The sequence below is a fragment of the Platichthys flesus genome, chromosome 11 (assembly GCF_949316205.1).
Source record: "Platichthys flesus chromosome 11, fPlaFle2.1, whole genome shotgun sequence".
Taxonomy (NCBI): Eukaryota; Metazoa; Chordata; class Actinopteri; order Pleuronectiformes; family Pleuronectidae; genus Platichthys; species Platichthys flesus.
The window spans coordinates 13,752,909-13,770,132 of record NC_084955.1 but is presented as its reverse complement, the minus strand read 5'-3'; the positions used below and the strand labels follow the sequence as shown (position 1 = coordinate 13,770,132).

General features: G+C 46.5%; 2 protein-coding genes across 2 annotated transcripts in view; one reads left to right on the top strand and one right to left on the bottom strand.

Moving 5' to 3' along the window:
• itga8 (integrin, alpha 8) overlaps positions 1-2,682 on the top strand; it is a 37,953-nt gene extending 35,271 nt beyond the window's left edge. Inside the window, exons 26-30 of the mRNA XM_062400248.1 lie at positions 226-342; positions 449-562; positions 950-1,051; positions 1,140-1,262; positions 1,371-2,682. Coding sequence (XP_062256232.1) covers positions 226-342; positions 449-562; positions 950-1,051; positions 1,140-1,262; positions 1,371-1,460 — 546 coding nt within the window. The 3' untranslated portion in view covers positions 1,461-2,682. The remainder of the gene's footprint in view (positions 1-225; positions 343-448; positions 563-949; positions 1,052-1,139; positions 1,263-1,370) is intronic.
• A 2,217-nt stretch (positions 2,683-4,899) lies between these two features.
• LOC133965345 (ataxin-1-like) lies at positions 4,900-16,346 on the bottom strand. Its single transcript, XM_062399838.1, has 3 exons — positions 16,037-16,346; positions 10,400-12,474; positions 4,900-10,037 (listed from the first exon to the last, which is right to left on the bottom strand). Exons 2-3 carry the CDS (start codon positions 12,206-12,208, stop codon positions 9,375-9,377), a joined length of 2,472 nt encoding a protein of 823 aa, XP_062255822.1. The 5' UTR covers positions 12,209-12,474; positions 16,037-16,346; the 3' UTR covers positions 4,900-9,374.
• Positions 16,347-17,224: the final 878 nt, after the last annotated feature.

Here is a 17,224-nt window from a genome sequence, read left to right as displayed (position 1 = left end):
CTACATCACGCTACGTCACGCTATGTCACACTCCTTCAAGCTATATTACCTTACATCACGTTGCCGTTCCTTCCATTCCTGTCCTTACCTTACCTTACTTGCTGGGTGACGACTGTCTTCTCTAAGAATCAAATCAATAATTTGATCATCTGTTAGGTGCAGATTCCGACCTTTTGGAGAATAAAATTCAGTGTTATTAACTCTCTCTCTCCTCGTCTTCGTCAGATCTCCGCTCTCCAGGACACACCTGAGTTATTGGGTTTCCTGAGGAACACCAGTTCTCCTCCAACCCGCCACAAACGAGCCGTCAGCACAGCTCAGAGTTACAGCGGCAAAACCTTGGTGAGCCACTCGTGCATCTTCCTCAGAAAACCAGATGTTCATCGGTGGTTCGCCGATGTTTGATGTCTTCCTTTTCGCTCACTCATCCAACCTTCTTCTCATGCAGAACTGCACTAATATCTCCTGCCTGAGGATCACGTGTGTGGTCGGCCGGTTGGACCGCGGGCAGAGCGCCGTGGTTAAGATCCGCTCGAGACTCTGGGCACATACGTTCCTGCAGGTCAGTGTCTTCAGCTGTCTCCTCGAAAAATGTTTTAAGTTTAGTGTCCTTTATAGTGCACGTAAATTAAACTCTCTGAGGTCTAAAGTTTATTCCTGTTCCCTTTAAAACAGCTCTTGAGAAAACAATATTAAAAAACGGCCTATTAAGTAGAGGTTCTGGAGCTTTAAGTCGTGTTACATGATCCTCATCAGCCAATGTACTTGACCCAGTTGTCATAGAGGTGTTTGAATTAGCATTTCTGCTGAGAACTTCATGTGTCTCTCATCCTTTCTGGCTAAAGTTCAATCTAAATTACACAGAGCATGTTACCTAGGGAACAAACATAATAAATGACGGGGTCAAATGTCACCATTTAAATAAAGTCTTGTAACATGTGTCTTCCAGCGGCGTAATGACCCATACGTCCTCAACTCCACTGTGTCCTTCATGGTCACAGCCATGCCTTATCGGATCCAGCCCCGCAGCCTGCCTCAGCACAGCACCTCGGTAAGATGGAGAATAAGTGTTTGAGAGTGTGTGAGACGCTACAGGAGGAAAATAAAGTGTGTTATAAATGCGTCCCTCTGTTCTGCAGATGGGGACCCTGGTGTTGTGGGGGACTCCTGATGTCTTGTTTGCTGTTCCCCTTTGGGTCATCATCCTGGCCATACTGCTGGGCCTGCTGGTGCTGGCCATGCTAACGCTCGCCATGTGGAAGGTACAAAATCACACACACACACACATACATCATCCACATTCCTCTGCATCCCTTTATGGTAGTTCAATTATCCAATCCTGCACTAATGGGTTAATATGATTCCCTCAGTGTGGCTTCTTTGACCGGGCGCGGCCGCCGACTGACGACAACGTCTCTGACCAGGAGCGGCTGACGTCGGATCAAACAGGGGACGCCTAAGTCGAGGCAGGACAGCCCCTGAAGGGAGGACTGCGGTTTGGGAGGGATGTGCACCTTCTGAGTAACTTAAATCAGATCTGAGATCTGTAGTCATTGGACCCTACATTCCTTGGCTGCACATCTTCTGCCTCTCTATTAATGACATTGACTGAAAAGGACAGACGGAAGACTGCAGCGCCGCTCCGGCTTGGACAAGGAACCAGACAGAACGGGACCAAAACACACTAAACAGGCTCAATCACACACACATGTCTATTGTTTATCCATCGCAATGAGGCACCAGAACTGAAGACAGCACGGACTCTGTTGTGAGGGCAATGCTTTAAATGTTTCTGAATGTTTTCACGTGTCTGTGTAAGCGAGGCACAAAGAGACATGAGGTCTATGCACAAGTGCTTTTGTGAGTGTTTTTCTGTTTGTGAGTGAGTGAGTGAGTGTGTTTGTGTGTGTTGTGTGTGTGTGTGTGTGTGTGTGTGTGTGTGTGTGTGTGTGTGTGTGTGTGTGCGTGTACGTGTGCGTGTGTGCGTGTGCGTGCAGTTACTGTACATATGTGTGTGTGTTTATTATGTGCCTCTTGTGTGAGCCCTTCATTCACTTATTGAATTCCTTCCCCACCTAATTTAATTTATCCTGGTTCTTCAGAGCAGGCTGTGTACAGATTATACACACAAACACAAACGTACACACACATACATGTACACACATATACATAGGATCCGCATTCATAAACATAAAGGAACAGAGTTAACGTGTATATTTAAGAATGTATGTGCAATATTTGGGTGTTGCGTGATACTGAAGCTTGTTTACACTGGCATTATTTTTATCAGAGCTTAATGTTTCCATTGGTTATGTATATACGTGTATATTCGATTTGAGCATTGCAGAAGCAATTAGAGTGATTTAAGCCACATGACATTTCAAGAAGAACAGAGTGAGGAGACAAATACATAAATAACTTATTACTGTGGTCTGTTCCTTTGGATTCGATAAGACTTTAAAACCTGTTAAGATAAAGAGTCCGGAACTGAAACACACTGCTGCGCCAACTGTACAGCATTTAGCTGCGTCTGTTTAATGTCGTCTGTTTATGTGATAATAAAATATGTCACACACATCCAGGCAGAACAAAGTGTGAGTGCATCAACACTACCCGGAATTTAAACCCACCTTGTGTGCTATTTGTTATTTGTACCAGAATAAAGTGTTGTTTTATTGGTCATTCTTATTATAAAGGGTTTGTTTGGGAAAGCGGAATTTACATATTCCTCCTCACCGTGAAGTTAGAGACGCAAATCATCCGTGCGTTTGTTGCAAGAATAGATCACAGAAATATGAAATAAATCGAAAAAGGAAATGTTTCTCTTTAATCATATTATTTACTGATAGTAGCTTTGTGCCCAGCTTTGTGCCCAGACCAAGCAAATCATTGAGGTAAATTATTCCTATTATCTACCCTGAAATCAGTGTCTTTATACCTATGAGTACTTTTTCACTTTTTTCACTTTATAGGATACGTTTATCCTATATCCTTATACGTTTATAATAATATGCATGTTCTTATTTAGATCTATTTAAACATGTTTTGTGTTCTTGATGAAAACAGAGTTCGATCCCTCTGTTGGAGAATCTGTTTCCACCCAGGCAGAAGCACTCTTGCGCCCCCAGGCGGTGCAGTGTAGATATAAACCACTGCTGCGGTTGACCGAGGTGCAGAAGAGGCAGAACAGCGACCTCTTGTGATGACGACTTCAGTCAAACTCTGGTGATTGTTTTATTTTCAGAAAAGATCAGGTTATGATAAAAACAATAATAAAAAGAACAAAGCTGTGAGGATGTAATTTGAGTGTTGAACATTGTTGATCAGTGAGTTTGGGGTATTTGTAAGAGTAGCTTCAAACTGTCTTACTGATGATGGGGATTTCGGTAGATATTTGATGTGGAGTTATAAAAACAGGATTGATATAAAAGTTATCCTGTTATTTCTACTCCTAAGAATGTTTTTGTGGAGCTGGAATCAAATCTTCACCTTCAGGCAATTTGTTGAGCTTGATATTTGACCAATATACCAGGTGCTCCTCTGTGGCCGGACTTTATTTCCCTACAGCTGCAACTTTACAGTGATACAAGTTTCTTGCTTTATAAACACAAGTCAACACTAGGTCTATAATGCACGATGGGTTATTGACTTTGCGTTTCTACAACATCTTGGGTATTAAGTTTATTTTTCTAAGTGTGTTTTCTGTTCTGAGACGTCAACTTTCATTGGTCTCTCAAGTCGACGCTTCATGTAATTCTGTGTTGAAGCCTCAGACTTTCCACCACATGAGCTCACAACATCACAGGCTCTAGGCTTTTGGGAAATGTAGTTTCTCAAATGCATATATGTCTCACAGCTCCCAAAACTAATGTCTAGTAATCTCAGGAATTATGCATTTTAAGGAAGAACAGAATATTGCAAAAAGTATCATGGGAGCACACAGACATGTAGTTTTCCTATCAGCTCTGTAAACAATCCAGTATATAATGTAGACTCTTTATAAGAGAATAATAAAAAAATAAACAATAAAGCAAGGATGTACATTTGCAAACATATAGAATATCGGATCCATGGGGGTAGCTCATAGTTGTGTTTAAATTGTGTTACAAGGTTCCTTAAGGTAGGAATGGAGCATGAACAACATTATATTGTTGTTGAAGCCAAACAAGTATAACTCACTCTGTTGCAGATGTGAAATTAGTATTCGATATTTCCACTAACTGCCTGAATCAAAAAACAATTTATCATCTACGAGTTATTAAACTGCAAATTTGCATTATTCTTCATTATCCGAGCAGCCACGAAACCAGATCATTTTAAAAACCCCTGCAAGCGGTTTACGTGTAAATTATTCTTCCCTTCAACTGTGTGAACATGAGTGTAATCTGAGGCACAAAAGGAAGCCACACAAAACAGATCGTAGGACACACTTCACATGCAAAGCAGCTCGACAATACAATAATAATAAAAGACATGATGCTGATTACTTCAAATAACTTTATAACTGAGCAACAGGGAACAGCTGGATCCTTCAGACCTCTGGGCTGGAACTGATGTTTGTGTTCACCTGAACATTTGATGGATGCTGAAAAACTCCTCTTTTCCGTTGGTTTTATCGAAGTAGACACCTTGTACAGTGTGTCTGCATCACAATGTGTTTTAGAGGGAAGTGATCGGGAAATGTTCACAATTAAGATGTGTGAATTTGATTTAAGGTAAATAATGATTAGTGTTTTATATACTGTATAAAATGTATAGATTATTGTTGGCTAACCAAACTACAAAAGGCAAAACATGAACATGATTTTTTTTACAGAAATAAGAATTTGTCTGTCCAAATGTTAGCTGGTTCATTTTCATTGTGTTTGTTGTGGGAAAGGTCTGATCAGGAGAATGTAGGTGAAGCTATTATCAGTTATGTCAGATTAACTATCAGACATATTATCAGATGTAGCTCAAGTGGAAGCATTCCTCAGAGTCATCAATGAAGAAAACCACATTTTCACAAAGTCCTGCCAAACCTCCCTCCTCCCTGATCGTCCTGGGAAAGAATACAAAAGAGAAATGCTGTTTGTTTTTCTTTAGACTGTTTATTTCTTTGAATATATTTGATCAAATGTAAAATGAAACATTTGAAGTAAAGATTTAACAGTTTCTGACTAGTGAACCTCAACACCATCCAAATAGGGAACATTATTGATACTTACTACGTACGATAGTGGGACAAACTGTAACTTAGATTTATCCAGCAAACAAACCCAAATTTACAAAATCCTTTTTTTTAAAAGTGTTTTTCTCTCATAATTTCCTGGATTGTTGAGCTAGTGCAAAAGAAAATGTCTTAGGTGAAGCGATATCCTTTATTCTGTCAAATGAACGTTGACGTATTCTTGAACTCCACTTCAAAGGTCTGTACATGGGGATCAGTGTTTATCTTCTCCACTATCGACAAAGGTCATACCAACATTATAATGGAAGACTTTGGCTATTTACAAATCGCTGAGATGTACTGTTTTGTGTACGAATTCTCTCAGACATGCTGTACATTACTTATGTGTATTAGTAACTAAAACTCCCCCACCCTATATGTCAAAGTGCAACTCCATAGATAACCACATGGTGGTAGTTACACCATGTCCAACGTTTTTTAGAAAGGCTTTAAAATTAAATTTGAATGGGCCTAGTTCAGGCAATTTCAGGGGTTACTAAGCTTTTCCAACAGGCTGATATTGTGGTCCAACTTAAAGTCTCTGTAGGTTTGTGGTTCACCCACACATTTGTTTTCAATGAAGCCGCCTCTTAACTGTTGTTGGTCCTTGTCAGGGTAGGACAATGTGATTGACAATCTTATTGAGCACAGCTCCTCCCAGATTCAACCTGAGGTCTAACCAGCAGAAATAACTGTGTGGGTGTGCAGGGACTGCAAATGATAAGCCAAGCATCATTTTATATTTTCATCATGTCAACAATCCCCATAAAAAGACCAGAGCCAACAATGAGCTAATCAAACTAACGTATTGTCTCTGCAGCTGAGGCCTGATCCATTCTACTCCTCTGATTTGACATTGACAAGAAAAAGACAAGGAAGAGGAGAAGAGAAAACACTTGAGGAAAGAGGCAGCTGTGGCCAGCAGGTCGAGCGGATCGTCCACTAACCAAAAGGTTGGTGGATTGATCCCCAGGCTTCTTCAGTCTGCATCCTGAGGTGACAGTGAATGTCTGACAGCTGTGTAGTAAAAAGGGCTGCGTATATAAGGACTGTATGGTGCATCCTTTACTGTGAAGCACTTCTAATGGTCAATAAGACAGGAAGAGTGCCATATAAAATACAGTCCGTTGTCATCACTCCTGAACATGAACGTGGGCCTTGATGTTGTTTAGCCAGGGGAACATAACGAATCCTGGAGCTGTTTGATGTAAGTTTCTGCCTTAAAGAATTAAGTACACTTCTGTGACCAGTTTTTAAAGATATGATGTTGTCTGTGGGGATGAAGGGGCTTGAGAGACACTTAGACAGTGAGGGGGATAAAAGTTTGACTAATGCATTGTTGGTCTTAGTCTTTTCATGAGATTGATTGACAATAGGAAAACCTTGGAGTTACAGCAGACTCTGCCTTAGAGCATCAATCCCACACTTCATAGATGAGTCTGCGTCAAGTTGTCCCTTCAGATCTGTAAAAATACCCATTTCTGTTAGGAAATTAAAAAAAGGATCAAGTTTACAGAGGGACAAATGGCTACAGAGACAAAGAATGAATCAGTAGCTCAACTTTGTAACAGTGATGATATAAGAGCACGCAGTCTCGTCAGAGGAAACAGTCACTGGGCAGTGGTAAGCCTGAGCAGTCGGACACAAGCAGACGAGAACAGTCGGTAGCTGGGTTTAAAAGAAAACACCTTTCAGGAGCTCTAAAAGGTCCATGGCTATCATGAGGAGAACTGCAGCTCACATCCACACAAACTGTACGTTACGCTGTGCAAGTCAGAGGAACTGTGAGGAGGTTGAATAGTGTCGATGAGTGTAGCACATTCATGAACATTGGATCAACACCTGAAAAAAACTAAGTACCACTTGTTGTTGGAGAGTTAATGGAATGATTGAAAAAGGAGGCGCTGTGGCACATACAGCACATAAGCTACATAAGGGTTAGAATATCTATACACACACACACTGTACACATTCTAGATACAACTCACTGTACATGATCAACACCTGCCGGCTATAGTTAGCTCTACACCTCTCTGCCTCGCCCTCTGAATAGTAGCTCTATTATACGTCATCAAAAATAAAGTTGAGATAATTTTTGCCCGACGTGTGTTTACATTCTCCGTCCCAGCAGAATAAAGTTTCCTCTCAATGGTGAACCTGTCGGACATACGGTGATGTCAAACAGTCATTTTACTCTTTCTCAATATATCTCGTGGATAAGAAACAGGGCCATCACCACCATCATGCTGGATGCTTCATCAAAGTGCTGCTGCTCAGAACATACGCATGGGGACACACACATAAACACACCATACACACACAGACACACACACACTGTTCCTGAGTATGGACTGTAGCATTTTTATTTTGGCTCTACTCTGAGAAATCGACTAACCCATAGACGGTACTCTGATAGACCAGGTGTGGACATATCATCATTGAGGAAAACAGGTTTTAATGGTTAAAAACTCTTAAAAAACATGTGCTGCTGTGAACCAGGTAGATTATATATTGTATCTAAGGCCATAGAAATCAACAGGATCCATCTGTGGAGTGGGAAGGTACCACGTTCCCATCAATAAGTCAATATTATATAGATATTATGTTTTATCTTATGGTGTAGTTGCATTTTATGTTGCTCAATATTTTACAAGTAATATACTGACATAGGATCAGGTGGCTCCGTGGAATGTGGAAGGGGGTCGCTTGTGGTGGTCGATTAGCAAACTCTACAGTTTTCCTCAGGGCAACAAAGATGCTCTTGTTACCTCCTTTTATAGGTTTCAGTACAGAAGCTCTAAAAATGATGGAGACTTCACTAACGTCAGAGACCGATATTTCTCCCGCGGGACCAAAACGAAGATGAGCTGGACGTCATCAGACTCATCATGCTGCTGGAATCAAGGACCCAGATGACGATTAATGCTAATGTTGCTGTGTGTGTCTGCTTGTCATCGGGTTTGAAAAGGTAATAATACGTAATTTGCTGCGCTGCCCACATTGGCTAAAAAAATTAAAAATCAATAAATTTGAGTATCCAGCAGTTTGACCAACTGCGGTTTATTCTGCAGTGTGAGGGCAGAAGCCACACAAAGACTGGCTAAAAAGTTCTTTCAGAGGTATAAGACAGAATTTTCCCTTTTTGTACATTTGTGTGAAATGCTGCGCGAGGCAGCCAGTGTGAAGGTCGGAAAAAACACACGTTGTCCTCGGAAGGAATCATCAGAAATTAGCAAAATATCAAGGTCTAGTTGACAGAGGAATGCAATCATGTGCGCCTGCTGTCACCCGCGTATTGAAAAGCACTGGTGCCAAGTTCTCAGCGTGTTCATCACTGGTGCAGCAAAAAGCACATGAGTGACTTCATGAGTTAGTTTTGAGGACAAATTCAGTGGTTTACATTCAGGCCTTTTTCCATTTCTGTATTTGAAGGCTGCACTGACAACAGAAGTCACAGCGACCAGCCACATACAAACACACACACACACACACATATAAACACACACACATACACACACACACACACCTGACTCCTGTGCTCTTTTGGACAGCTACAGGAAAACCCATAAAACACACACTCATGGAGACGGGTGACACAAGGCGACGGTGGTAGCACACATCTGTCATGGTGTGAAAATAAAAGAATCTGCAGTGATAGAAGAGAAATCAAAACTTCATCAGATGCACAAAGACAGCGTTAATCACAGGTCGTGATGATGGCACAGAAACACCGTGGGTTTCTCTTTGACTCAATAACAACACTTCAAACCTAACACAAAGCAAAAATATGGTTACCCACTTTCTACAAGCTGACATCGGGGTCTGTGCTTGTTGGCGTGAAGACAGAAATGATTAACGGTACTGCACTCAACAGGTTTGAGCCATATGACACAAGAGTGAAACGTGTCTCAGGTGACTGCCATTCATACTCAACATTCTTGCTGCATTCATTTTTGCTTTCAGCATTGATTGCACTGATCTCATGTGTGATACCACGTTATGAAGGGGCTCTACCGTACTTCATCGTGGATATCAGACGTAGGTGAAAGAAAACATGTAAATACTGTGTAAACTCTGTCTATATTACAGTAGTCTGGATAGAGAGAAGAGAGGCTGGGGGAAACACAAAGCAAACCACAGGAATTTAAAATTCATTAGAGTTCTCTTAACAGTCTACTCTTCTGCTCAAGAAGCGTTCGCTCCCAGCGCTGGAGTGGCCCTCTATGCTGATTTTAACCTCATGAGGGACGAAAGAGGGTCTGGGCAGAGTTGGAGGAGGCTCTTCCTCGGCCCTCTCAGTCTGGTCTCTCTCTGGAGCCGACCAGCGCCTCTTGCGGGTGGCGGGTCTCTCAAGATCACACTGTTTGGTAAGAGCAGGCATGTCTGTTTTCACTGATTCCTGTCTTACTTCTCCAGTCCCTGAGACTGTCAGCACCGGTCCAGCTCCGTAGATCCCGTCTGCTGACCCGTGAACTAGTCCAAGTCCTGGTCCAGCAACCTGTTTCTTCTCCAGCCTCTCTCCAATAGACGCCTTCATTAGGAGGCCACTGTTACCGCCTGCGTTTGGGCTCAAACTGTTTCTGACAGTGGCCTCCACATTGTGGCAGTAGTCAGAGAGGTGACTCGTCTTCAGCTTGGCCGCCAAAGCATGGCCGTCTGTCGCCGAACCATTCCTCAAGCTTCGGAGGGTCAGCGACACGCACACATCGCCCACGCACAGCTTGGCGCAGGACAGCTCAAACAGCTGGGTGGTCCGGTCGGGGCAGCAGGACGACCAGCCCTGACCAAACACGAAGAAGGGGTACTCCAACAGCACCTCCACACACACCTGGAGAAGAGCACAACATACACAGTCAACTCTCTGCAAAAAACAGACTGAGAGACGGATTTACAAGAGTCCCCTGAAGATGGCATAATCTCCATGGCACCCACAAAACTTCAAAGATGATTACATGACTTATCCATCAGAGCAACACTGACAAGTTTACTTTTCTGTAACTTGTTCCTTATCTAAATGACTAAATTTAAGAGAATATAACATATGTTTTCTTCTAATTACAATTAATGGAATCAAGAAAAGAAATTCTGCCACCTGAGCATTGCCTTCTGTCACTGAGGTTAAAATTCTATAACTACTGACCTTACATTTCACTTATGTTTAATCTTTTAAAGTAAATCTGAATATCTCACCTGAGCTTTGAGCTCGCCCACAGAAAACTGAATGACCACAGCATTGGGGCTTTGCCCACTGTCAATGCGCTCAACAGTGCTGGAGTCGATCTTCAGCTCGCTGCTAATCTCAGCACTCTGGATGAAGTCCTCCGTCTTTAGGTCCTCCACACGCTTCAGCTCCCCGTCAGCCAGCTGGATGATGGAGCCTCGCATGAAGAATGGAGGGAGTGCCACAGGAGAGGAGGAGGAGGAAATGGAGGGGGAGGCTTGGATGGAAACAGGGGTTGGGGTCTGGACAGGGGCAGGAGGGGGAGCAGGAGTCGGAGAGGGTGCTGCAAACACGGCCGGTGCCGGGTTTGAGGGCAGGACTGGCAGCACTGGAGCATGAGCGGCAGCAGGGGGTTGCTGATGTCCATCTTGCCCAAGTGCCTCACACCTAGACAAGGCTGTGGCTAGATATGCATGCGGCATGGCAGTGGATATTTGAGGGGTAGTGGTAGCAGTCAGGGCACTGACAGTCCGACTGACCTCCATTTCTATGCCATTATTGGTGCCGCTGACTGGGATGAAGAGGGACTGGCCACTCGGGATCACCAGGTGCTGGGGCAGCGCCGCATGGTAGCTGACAGCATGCTGGTTTGCACTGGTGATATAACCAATGATGGGTGACTGTGTAGAGGAATAGAGGCTGGCTGGGAGCTCCTCGGAGGCGAGAGTGGTCTGGATGACTGTGTGAGGAGCAACAGACTTCATCAACTCTGAGGAAGAGAAGGAGGTGAAAGAGGAGGACCTGGACATTGGTTTCCCCAAGCAGATGCCTCCCTTCTCAGTCTGGACTAAGGAGATCTTATTTGAGCCAGTGTCATGTTCCTCTCCGTGGTTGGGCTGAGCCACCAGCACCAAGGAGGTCTGGAGTCCTGTGGGGTTTTGGCCATAGTCCGCAGGCAGAAGGATATGTCTGGCCTCATAGCTCTGGACCTGATGATGGTTCCCTTGATGACTGTGGGCTTTTGCCTGCTTGACCAGCTCCATTTCCCCATTCAGTAGACCCTTAGCATGCCCCTCTGGCTTCTTTCCAAAGGAGCCATCTGCATACTGAACCACCAACTGGGAGGGAGTGAGGGTAAGTGTTTGTGGGAGGACGGCTGAGTGAGGGTGGAGCTGGAGGTGGGCTGCCGGGGAATTGACGGCATTTCCGCTGACGGTCAGAGGTGTTCTGCTGTCCAGATGGATGTACTGGCTGGTGACTTGGGGAGTGCTTGGGAGCGACACAGGCGTCAATTCTGAGGGGGAGAGGCCTATTTGAAAGTGCTGCTCCCCTTTGTTGCTGGGGGAGACGAGGGCAGTGGTGTATCCGTCCAGGTGAGAACGCTGTCCGACTATGCTGGAGCTGTTAGGCAGAGAGCTAGAATTTGTGGAGATGATGTGAGAGGAGATGTAGCCGGCATAAGGCCCTGAGCTGATGAACTGAACGTTGGGTCCCAGCTGAGCAAACTGGATAGTGCCGGCCTGCTGGGGGAGGGCTGTGGAGTAAACTGCAGGCAGAGAGGCCAGGGGCACTGTGGACAGAGGGGTGGCCGAGGAAGGTGCAGACATGGAAGGAGAAGGAGAGGAGATGAGACATCTTGGGCTCTCTGCGTCCCGAGACCTGCAACGTTCACTGGCTACACTTGCCAACCACGCTAAGTTCTCTGTGTGGGGACTATGGGGCACCACTGCTGCTGGGGGTGTAGCTGCGGCTACGACCACTGGCCTCTGCTCCAGAGCCAGGATCTCACGCTTCTTAGGAGGCAGGCATCCGTTACTCCGCTCTTGGTTAGATTTCATTGTGCCACAGCGGTTTTAATATTCCCTTGTGCTACTTGTAAGCTCCTCAGAGACTTCCTCTCTTTCACCAGCTCTCAGTGGTTGTGCGAGGGGGGCTGGCCTCTCTATGCACTGTGTGGCTCCGGCTCGCTTTGTTTTCACTGGTAGACGGCTCCAGGTCTCACACCAGAGAAGACAGAGTCAGTCCAGCTCCCAACATGAGCTCCATAGACTTCATGGGGAATCATCTCTGACCGATCCACCTCTTCCACGATGTCTGCAGCAATCTGATGGCAGAGAGAAACTCGAATCAGACACTCAGATGATGTGCAAATGAAATCAAAACTCTTGGCATATAAACTAATAAACCCAGACCGTTCCAAATGCAAAACAACAAACACCATAACACACCCTTATAAAGATTTCATGACGTTCTTTGTTTTGCCACAAGGTGGTACCTTGCATAACAACTGCGTCAGTCAGATTTGAGTTTTTCTAATGAACAGGAACGCAACACGTACAGTAGGCCTCTCCAAGATCAACATGTAGAGATGACCCCTGAGGATCTGCATGGACTAATCTGTCAAAACTCTACCAGCCCTTTGCATGAGTAATGACGTACAACACATGAGAAGTACAGTGCAGAGCTGTGTGTCATCATTTACATAAGGAGGAACCGTCTCTTTCATGTTTCCAACACCAGGCAGGAGTTTCCTGGGCTGCAGTGTGTGTGTGTATGTGTGTGTGTGTGTACCCATGTGTACAGGGTAAGTGTATGAGCATTGCTGTTGGCTGTTATCTTGCTCTAGGGGACAGAAAGCAGAACAGAGGGAAAGGATAACAGTGCAGAGTAACTGAGGAGCTCAGGCTTTATTCTTTGTTTTAACAGTCCCAGGCCTTGTGTTGAGTCAGTGGGGCAACTATACATATAACATCCACCTCCTGACAGGGACTGTGGGTCAATGGACACATCGGAGGAATGACGTGAAAACAATATGGCTTGCAAGTTGATTAGAGAACATTCTGCCAAAGGGTCTCTTTCATAGTGCATGACTATATTTCGCAAAGGCTGTCTGCTTCACTCCGTTTGTTTCCAGGTTCAAGGGATTAAGTGCACGACAAACCAGGAGAGAGGTTACAGGAAACTGTGATGCATGGAGGGCGTGTTTGTTAAAGGTACTAAAATGTCTCGTAGCCCCTGTCAATGTTTGACTGCAAGGCTTTTCCAACATGAAGAGTCATGCATAGTCACATGCAGTAGCTCTAAAATGTGTACACACAAGTAAACAACCACAACATGCAGTGCATCCATTGATTCAGCAGCATTAACATGCAGACTCTCCGTTCCCATGAGGTCATTTTTTTCACGGCTTCTTTATTTGATTGACTGCTGTGTCCTGCAGGCTTATCTGTGGGTCAATGCACGGGACTCTGAGTTGTACATTAGCCAGAGGCGCCACGGAGATGGTGTGTATATGACACCGTCCATTCATTTTCCATTCCATTGAGTGGAGCCCGGCTATTTGACAGCACTAAAATTTTATTTTCATATTAACTGAGGAGCAGGTTCACTACAGCAGACAGGTTACATAAAGACAGAGGGGGGGAGGAAAGCCAGAAGGCGACCTTGGTCATTTTCTATTAGATGCATTTACATCTGTGGATGGCTTTGACAAGGTCACTGCATCCAAATGCGGCGAAAAACCTCAAGCCGTGCGATTCATCCGTATACGACTACAGAGCCTGGTGGATCCGGCAGATGCAACAAAGGAGGAGAGCAGAGAGAATCAGAAACCCAGAGAGGGAAGAGGAGAGTGAGGGGGAGGAGTGGGAGAAATGTAAGATGACAGAACTGTGTTGAAGGAGGAAAGGGAGTAAAAGGCGTGGGTGGGAGGTGGAAGGGGGACGGCTTGGATAGAAAGAAGATTAGGATTGGAAAGGAGGGAGAAAGAATAGGGGACCGGGGAGGAAGACAGAGTGCTGCTTCTCCTGACCCACATTGAGCAGCGCCCGCAGCATCAGAGCGCCATAGCAGCCCCCCCCTCGCCTAGAGTTCCCCAGCCAGCAACACAGCCGCTGCTGCACAGGCTGAGCGGTGCACCCCACCTCCGGAACACCGTATTTCTGAACACTGTAATGACATCACATCTGAAGCACAAGTACCTCCTCTGATTACAGCTGCACTGGAAGACAAAGCCGGCGTGCTCTGGTTCACGGGCGCCGCGCCGCGCCACACACACACACACACACACACACACACACACACACACACACACACACACACACACACACACACACACCATAGACTACAGATAAAATACGATGCTCCTATAGAAGGTGTAATTCCTTTCCTCATTTAACCTGTGCGCAGCGCACTCTGCACATGGTCACAGACTATCACACATGCACACACACACGCACACGCACGGCTCAGCAGCTACAAGCCTCTACATTTTCCAGCTTCAGACTATTATTAGAACACTGACACAAACAAACATACGGCTCGTGTGATACTATGAAGGAAACAAAGGCGAGCTTTCGAGACATGTCACAGCGAACCAGACAGCACGGGAACACTGAGTCAGTCCCCTGCCTCCGGACTGTCACCTCTGAGACATGGACGGATGGGGGGGACAGGACGCTCTCTGTTCCCGTGCAACACACTGACGCTTTTCAGCTCAGACGGGGTGAAGGAGTCAGTGATCCTCTTTCACACTCCCACACAAGAGGCTGCACAAAAACCACAGAAACGGATCGGCGTGTATCTCCCAGCCTCCTCTCTGCTGTTGTCTCCAGGTGAGCAGCCCCCAGCAGAGGTACAGCGCCTCTCTCTTTACACAGCAACAACCAGCCCCCCCCCCCCCCCCCTCCCCTCCAGCACCACCTCCCTCCTCCCTGAATCTCACGCTCCCACTATTTACTCCTCACGCTGAACCGCGGCTTCATAGCAACAGCGTGTCTCTGCAGCAGGAGCACGCAGAGAGGAGAGGCAGCCACATTATTCTGTGACACTGTCACAGAATAATGCATCTTCTGTGCAGAAATTCCCACAACGAGATATAATGCGGGCGACCCTGTGGTTTCAGAGCTGCAGGTGTCAACGCTGTCATGCATTTCCCCCTGCAAGAAAAAAAAGGACACACAGCGAACACACTGTACAGCAAATGGCTATATATAGAAAACAAAAACATCATTATCAATCTAAGCTCATGCATGAAGGGGAGGGAGGGGGGGGGAGTGGAGGACGACATGTACGTGCACGGCATGTGTGTGTGGTGGGGTTCAGAGGACCTCACCTCAACTCACTCTACAACACAGTTGCCTCAACCAACACAGCACATCAACACAGGAGCACTGCCCCCCCCCCCCCCCCAAAGACCCGAAAGAGCCCTTTTCCTGCCCCGTTCCCTGCACAACAGAGCTGCCTGTGCCTTTAAGAGGCGGACCGGCCGGGTGGCAGACTGGAGCAGACAGTAAGAACAGGCGCTGGGGGTTCAGGCTGTTTGTCTCCACAATGACTCCAGAGTTCTGCTCCACACACTCGCACGTCCCGCACAAAACACGCGCAGGAGAGATGTGCACGCGGGCGTCGCGGCTCGCGGGCGGTCGCGGCCACCTCCGGCCACACCGGGATCGATGCCGGCCGAGTCCTGCAGATGTGGCCGTGGACAGATGCTGTGAGCCGGAGCCTCCTCCAGGGGCTCGGGGACTGACAGTGAGAGTGAGCACGAGTGTAGTAGCAGGGGGCAGAACAAATCCTACTATGACCACATATCCAGAAGAAAAACAGAAGAAACGAACGACCCACCCTCCTCCCCTCCTCTGGTTAGAGTACTAAGAATAGCTCACCAGTCTCTCCACAGCCACTGCTTGCAGAGCATGTCCAAAGATTCGTCCTGCCTCTCAGTGAGTGTGTGTGTGAGTGTGAGTGTGCAGGAGACGTGTTTCCTAGGAACTCCTCTTCCTGAATCTCTCCTTTGTGCTGTTCTCTCTTGGAGCCTGTGTTGTAAGCAGCTCCGGCTCTGCCCTCCTCTCTGGACTCTCGGCTCTGCGGGGCTGGACGCTGCCTCTGCGGGGCCGACGGTGGAAGGAAGTCCCCCCCCCTCCCTTCCCACTGCTCAGGCTCACTTGCAAGTCCTGCGTGCAAAGGCTGCTCCAACGTGTGTTATGCAAGGCCACCAGACCGCCAGCTCCCTCTCTGCCTGGCTGCTTCTCTCTCTCCCTCTCTACCTCCCTCCCTCCCTCCTCTCTCTCTCTCTCTGATTCTCTCTCTCTCTCTCAGTACTCCACTGACACAGCTCCTCCCCCAGCCAGTCTCATCAGCCGCATCAGGTATTCATTCAAAAAAACACACTCCACTTGGCTCAGAGCCCAGACTACGCTCACACAGAGAGGGAGGGAGGTGGAGGGAGAGAGAGCAGCAGACTGAGGGTGAGGGAGGGAGAGCTGGAGATTCAGAAGAGAGGGTTTGCTCAGACAGACATACTGCATGAATGTGAATAGCTGTGGGATGTTCACGCTGGCACACACACACACAGAGGAGAAGATGCTGACTGCATGTGCCCTCACCCGGAGGATTAAATTGTTCAACGTGTGTTAGAGCGTCAAAGCTGTTTTAATGCACGGCCTTGTTCCTGTTCATTTTCATATGCGTTTTCCCTGCAGAGACAAATCTCTTCCTAATCTGCCCTGCGAGCTGCCCTACAATTAGAGCCTCAGCTTCTACTCAGCTGCAAAGTGACTGGGAGTAACCCCCCCTTCACACATTCAAACACACACAGACACACTCACACTCCCACACCAAGGTCTCCCCATGCCTCCCCCATCTCTCCCCTGATAACCCACCCACCTCCGGCACTGACACTTGGCACCGTGGCCTCCCTGCTGCCCTCAAGCCTCCTCCTTTACTGCACCCGCTCATCCTCCAGCTCCTGTACAGCTGCTGGTAGACAAAGACATAAATCCAGTGCACATGTGATCTACACACTACATAAAACACACACACACACACATGCACTCGCTGAACCACTGAAGTGA

Bases quoted from the DNA above. Each gene is read 5' to 3' on its own strand.
- LOC133965345 (XM_062399838.1), bottom strand. From the start codon at position 12,208: ATGAAATCTAACCAAGAGCGGAGTAACGGATGCCTGCCTCCTAAGAAG. The intron at 10,038-10,399 runs GTGAGATATTCA...GCTCTTCTCCAG, and splicing joins TGGGCGAGCTCAAAGCTCAG to GTGTGTGTGGAGGTGCTGTT.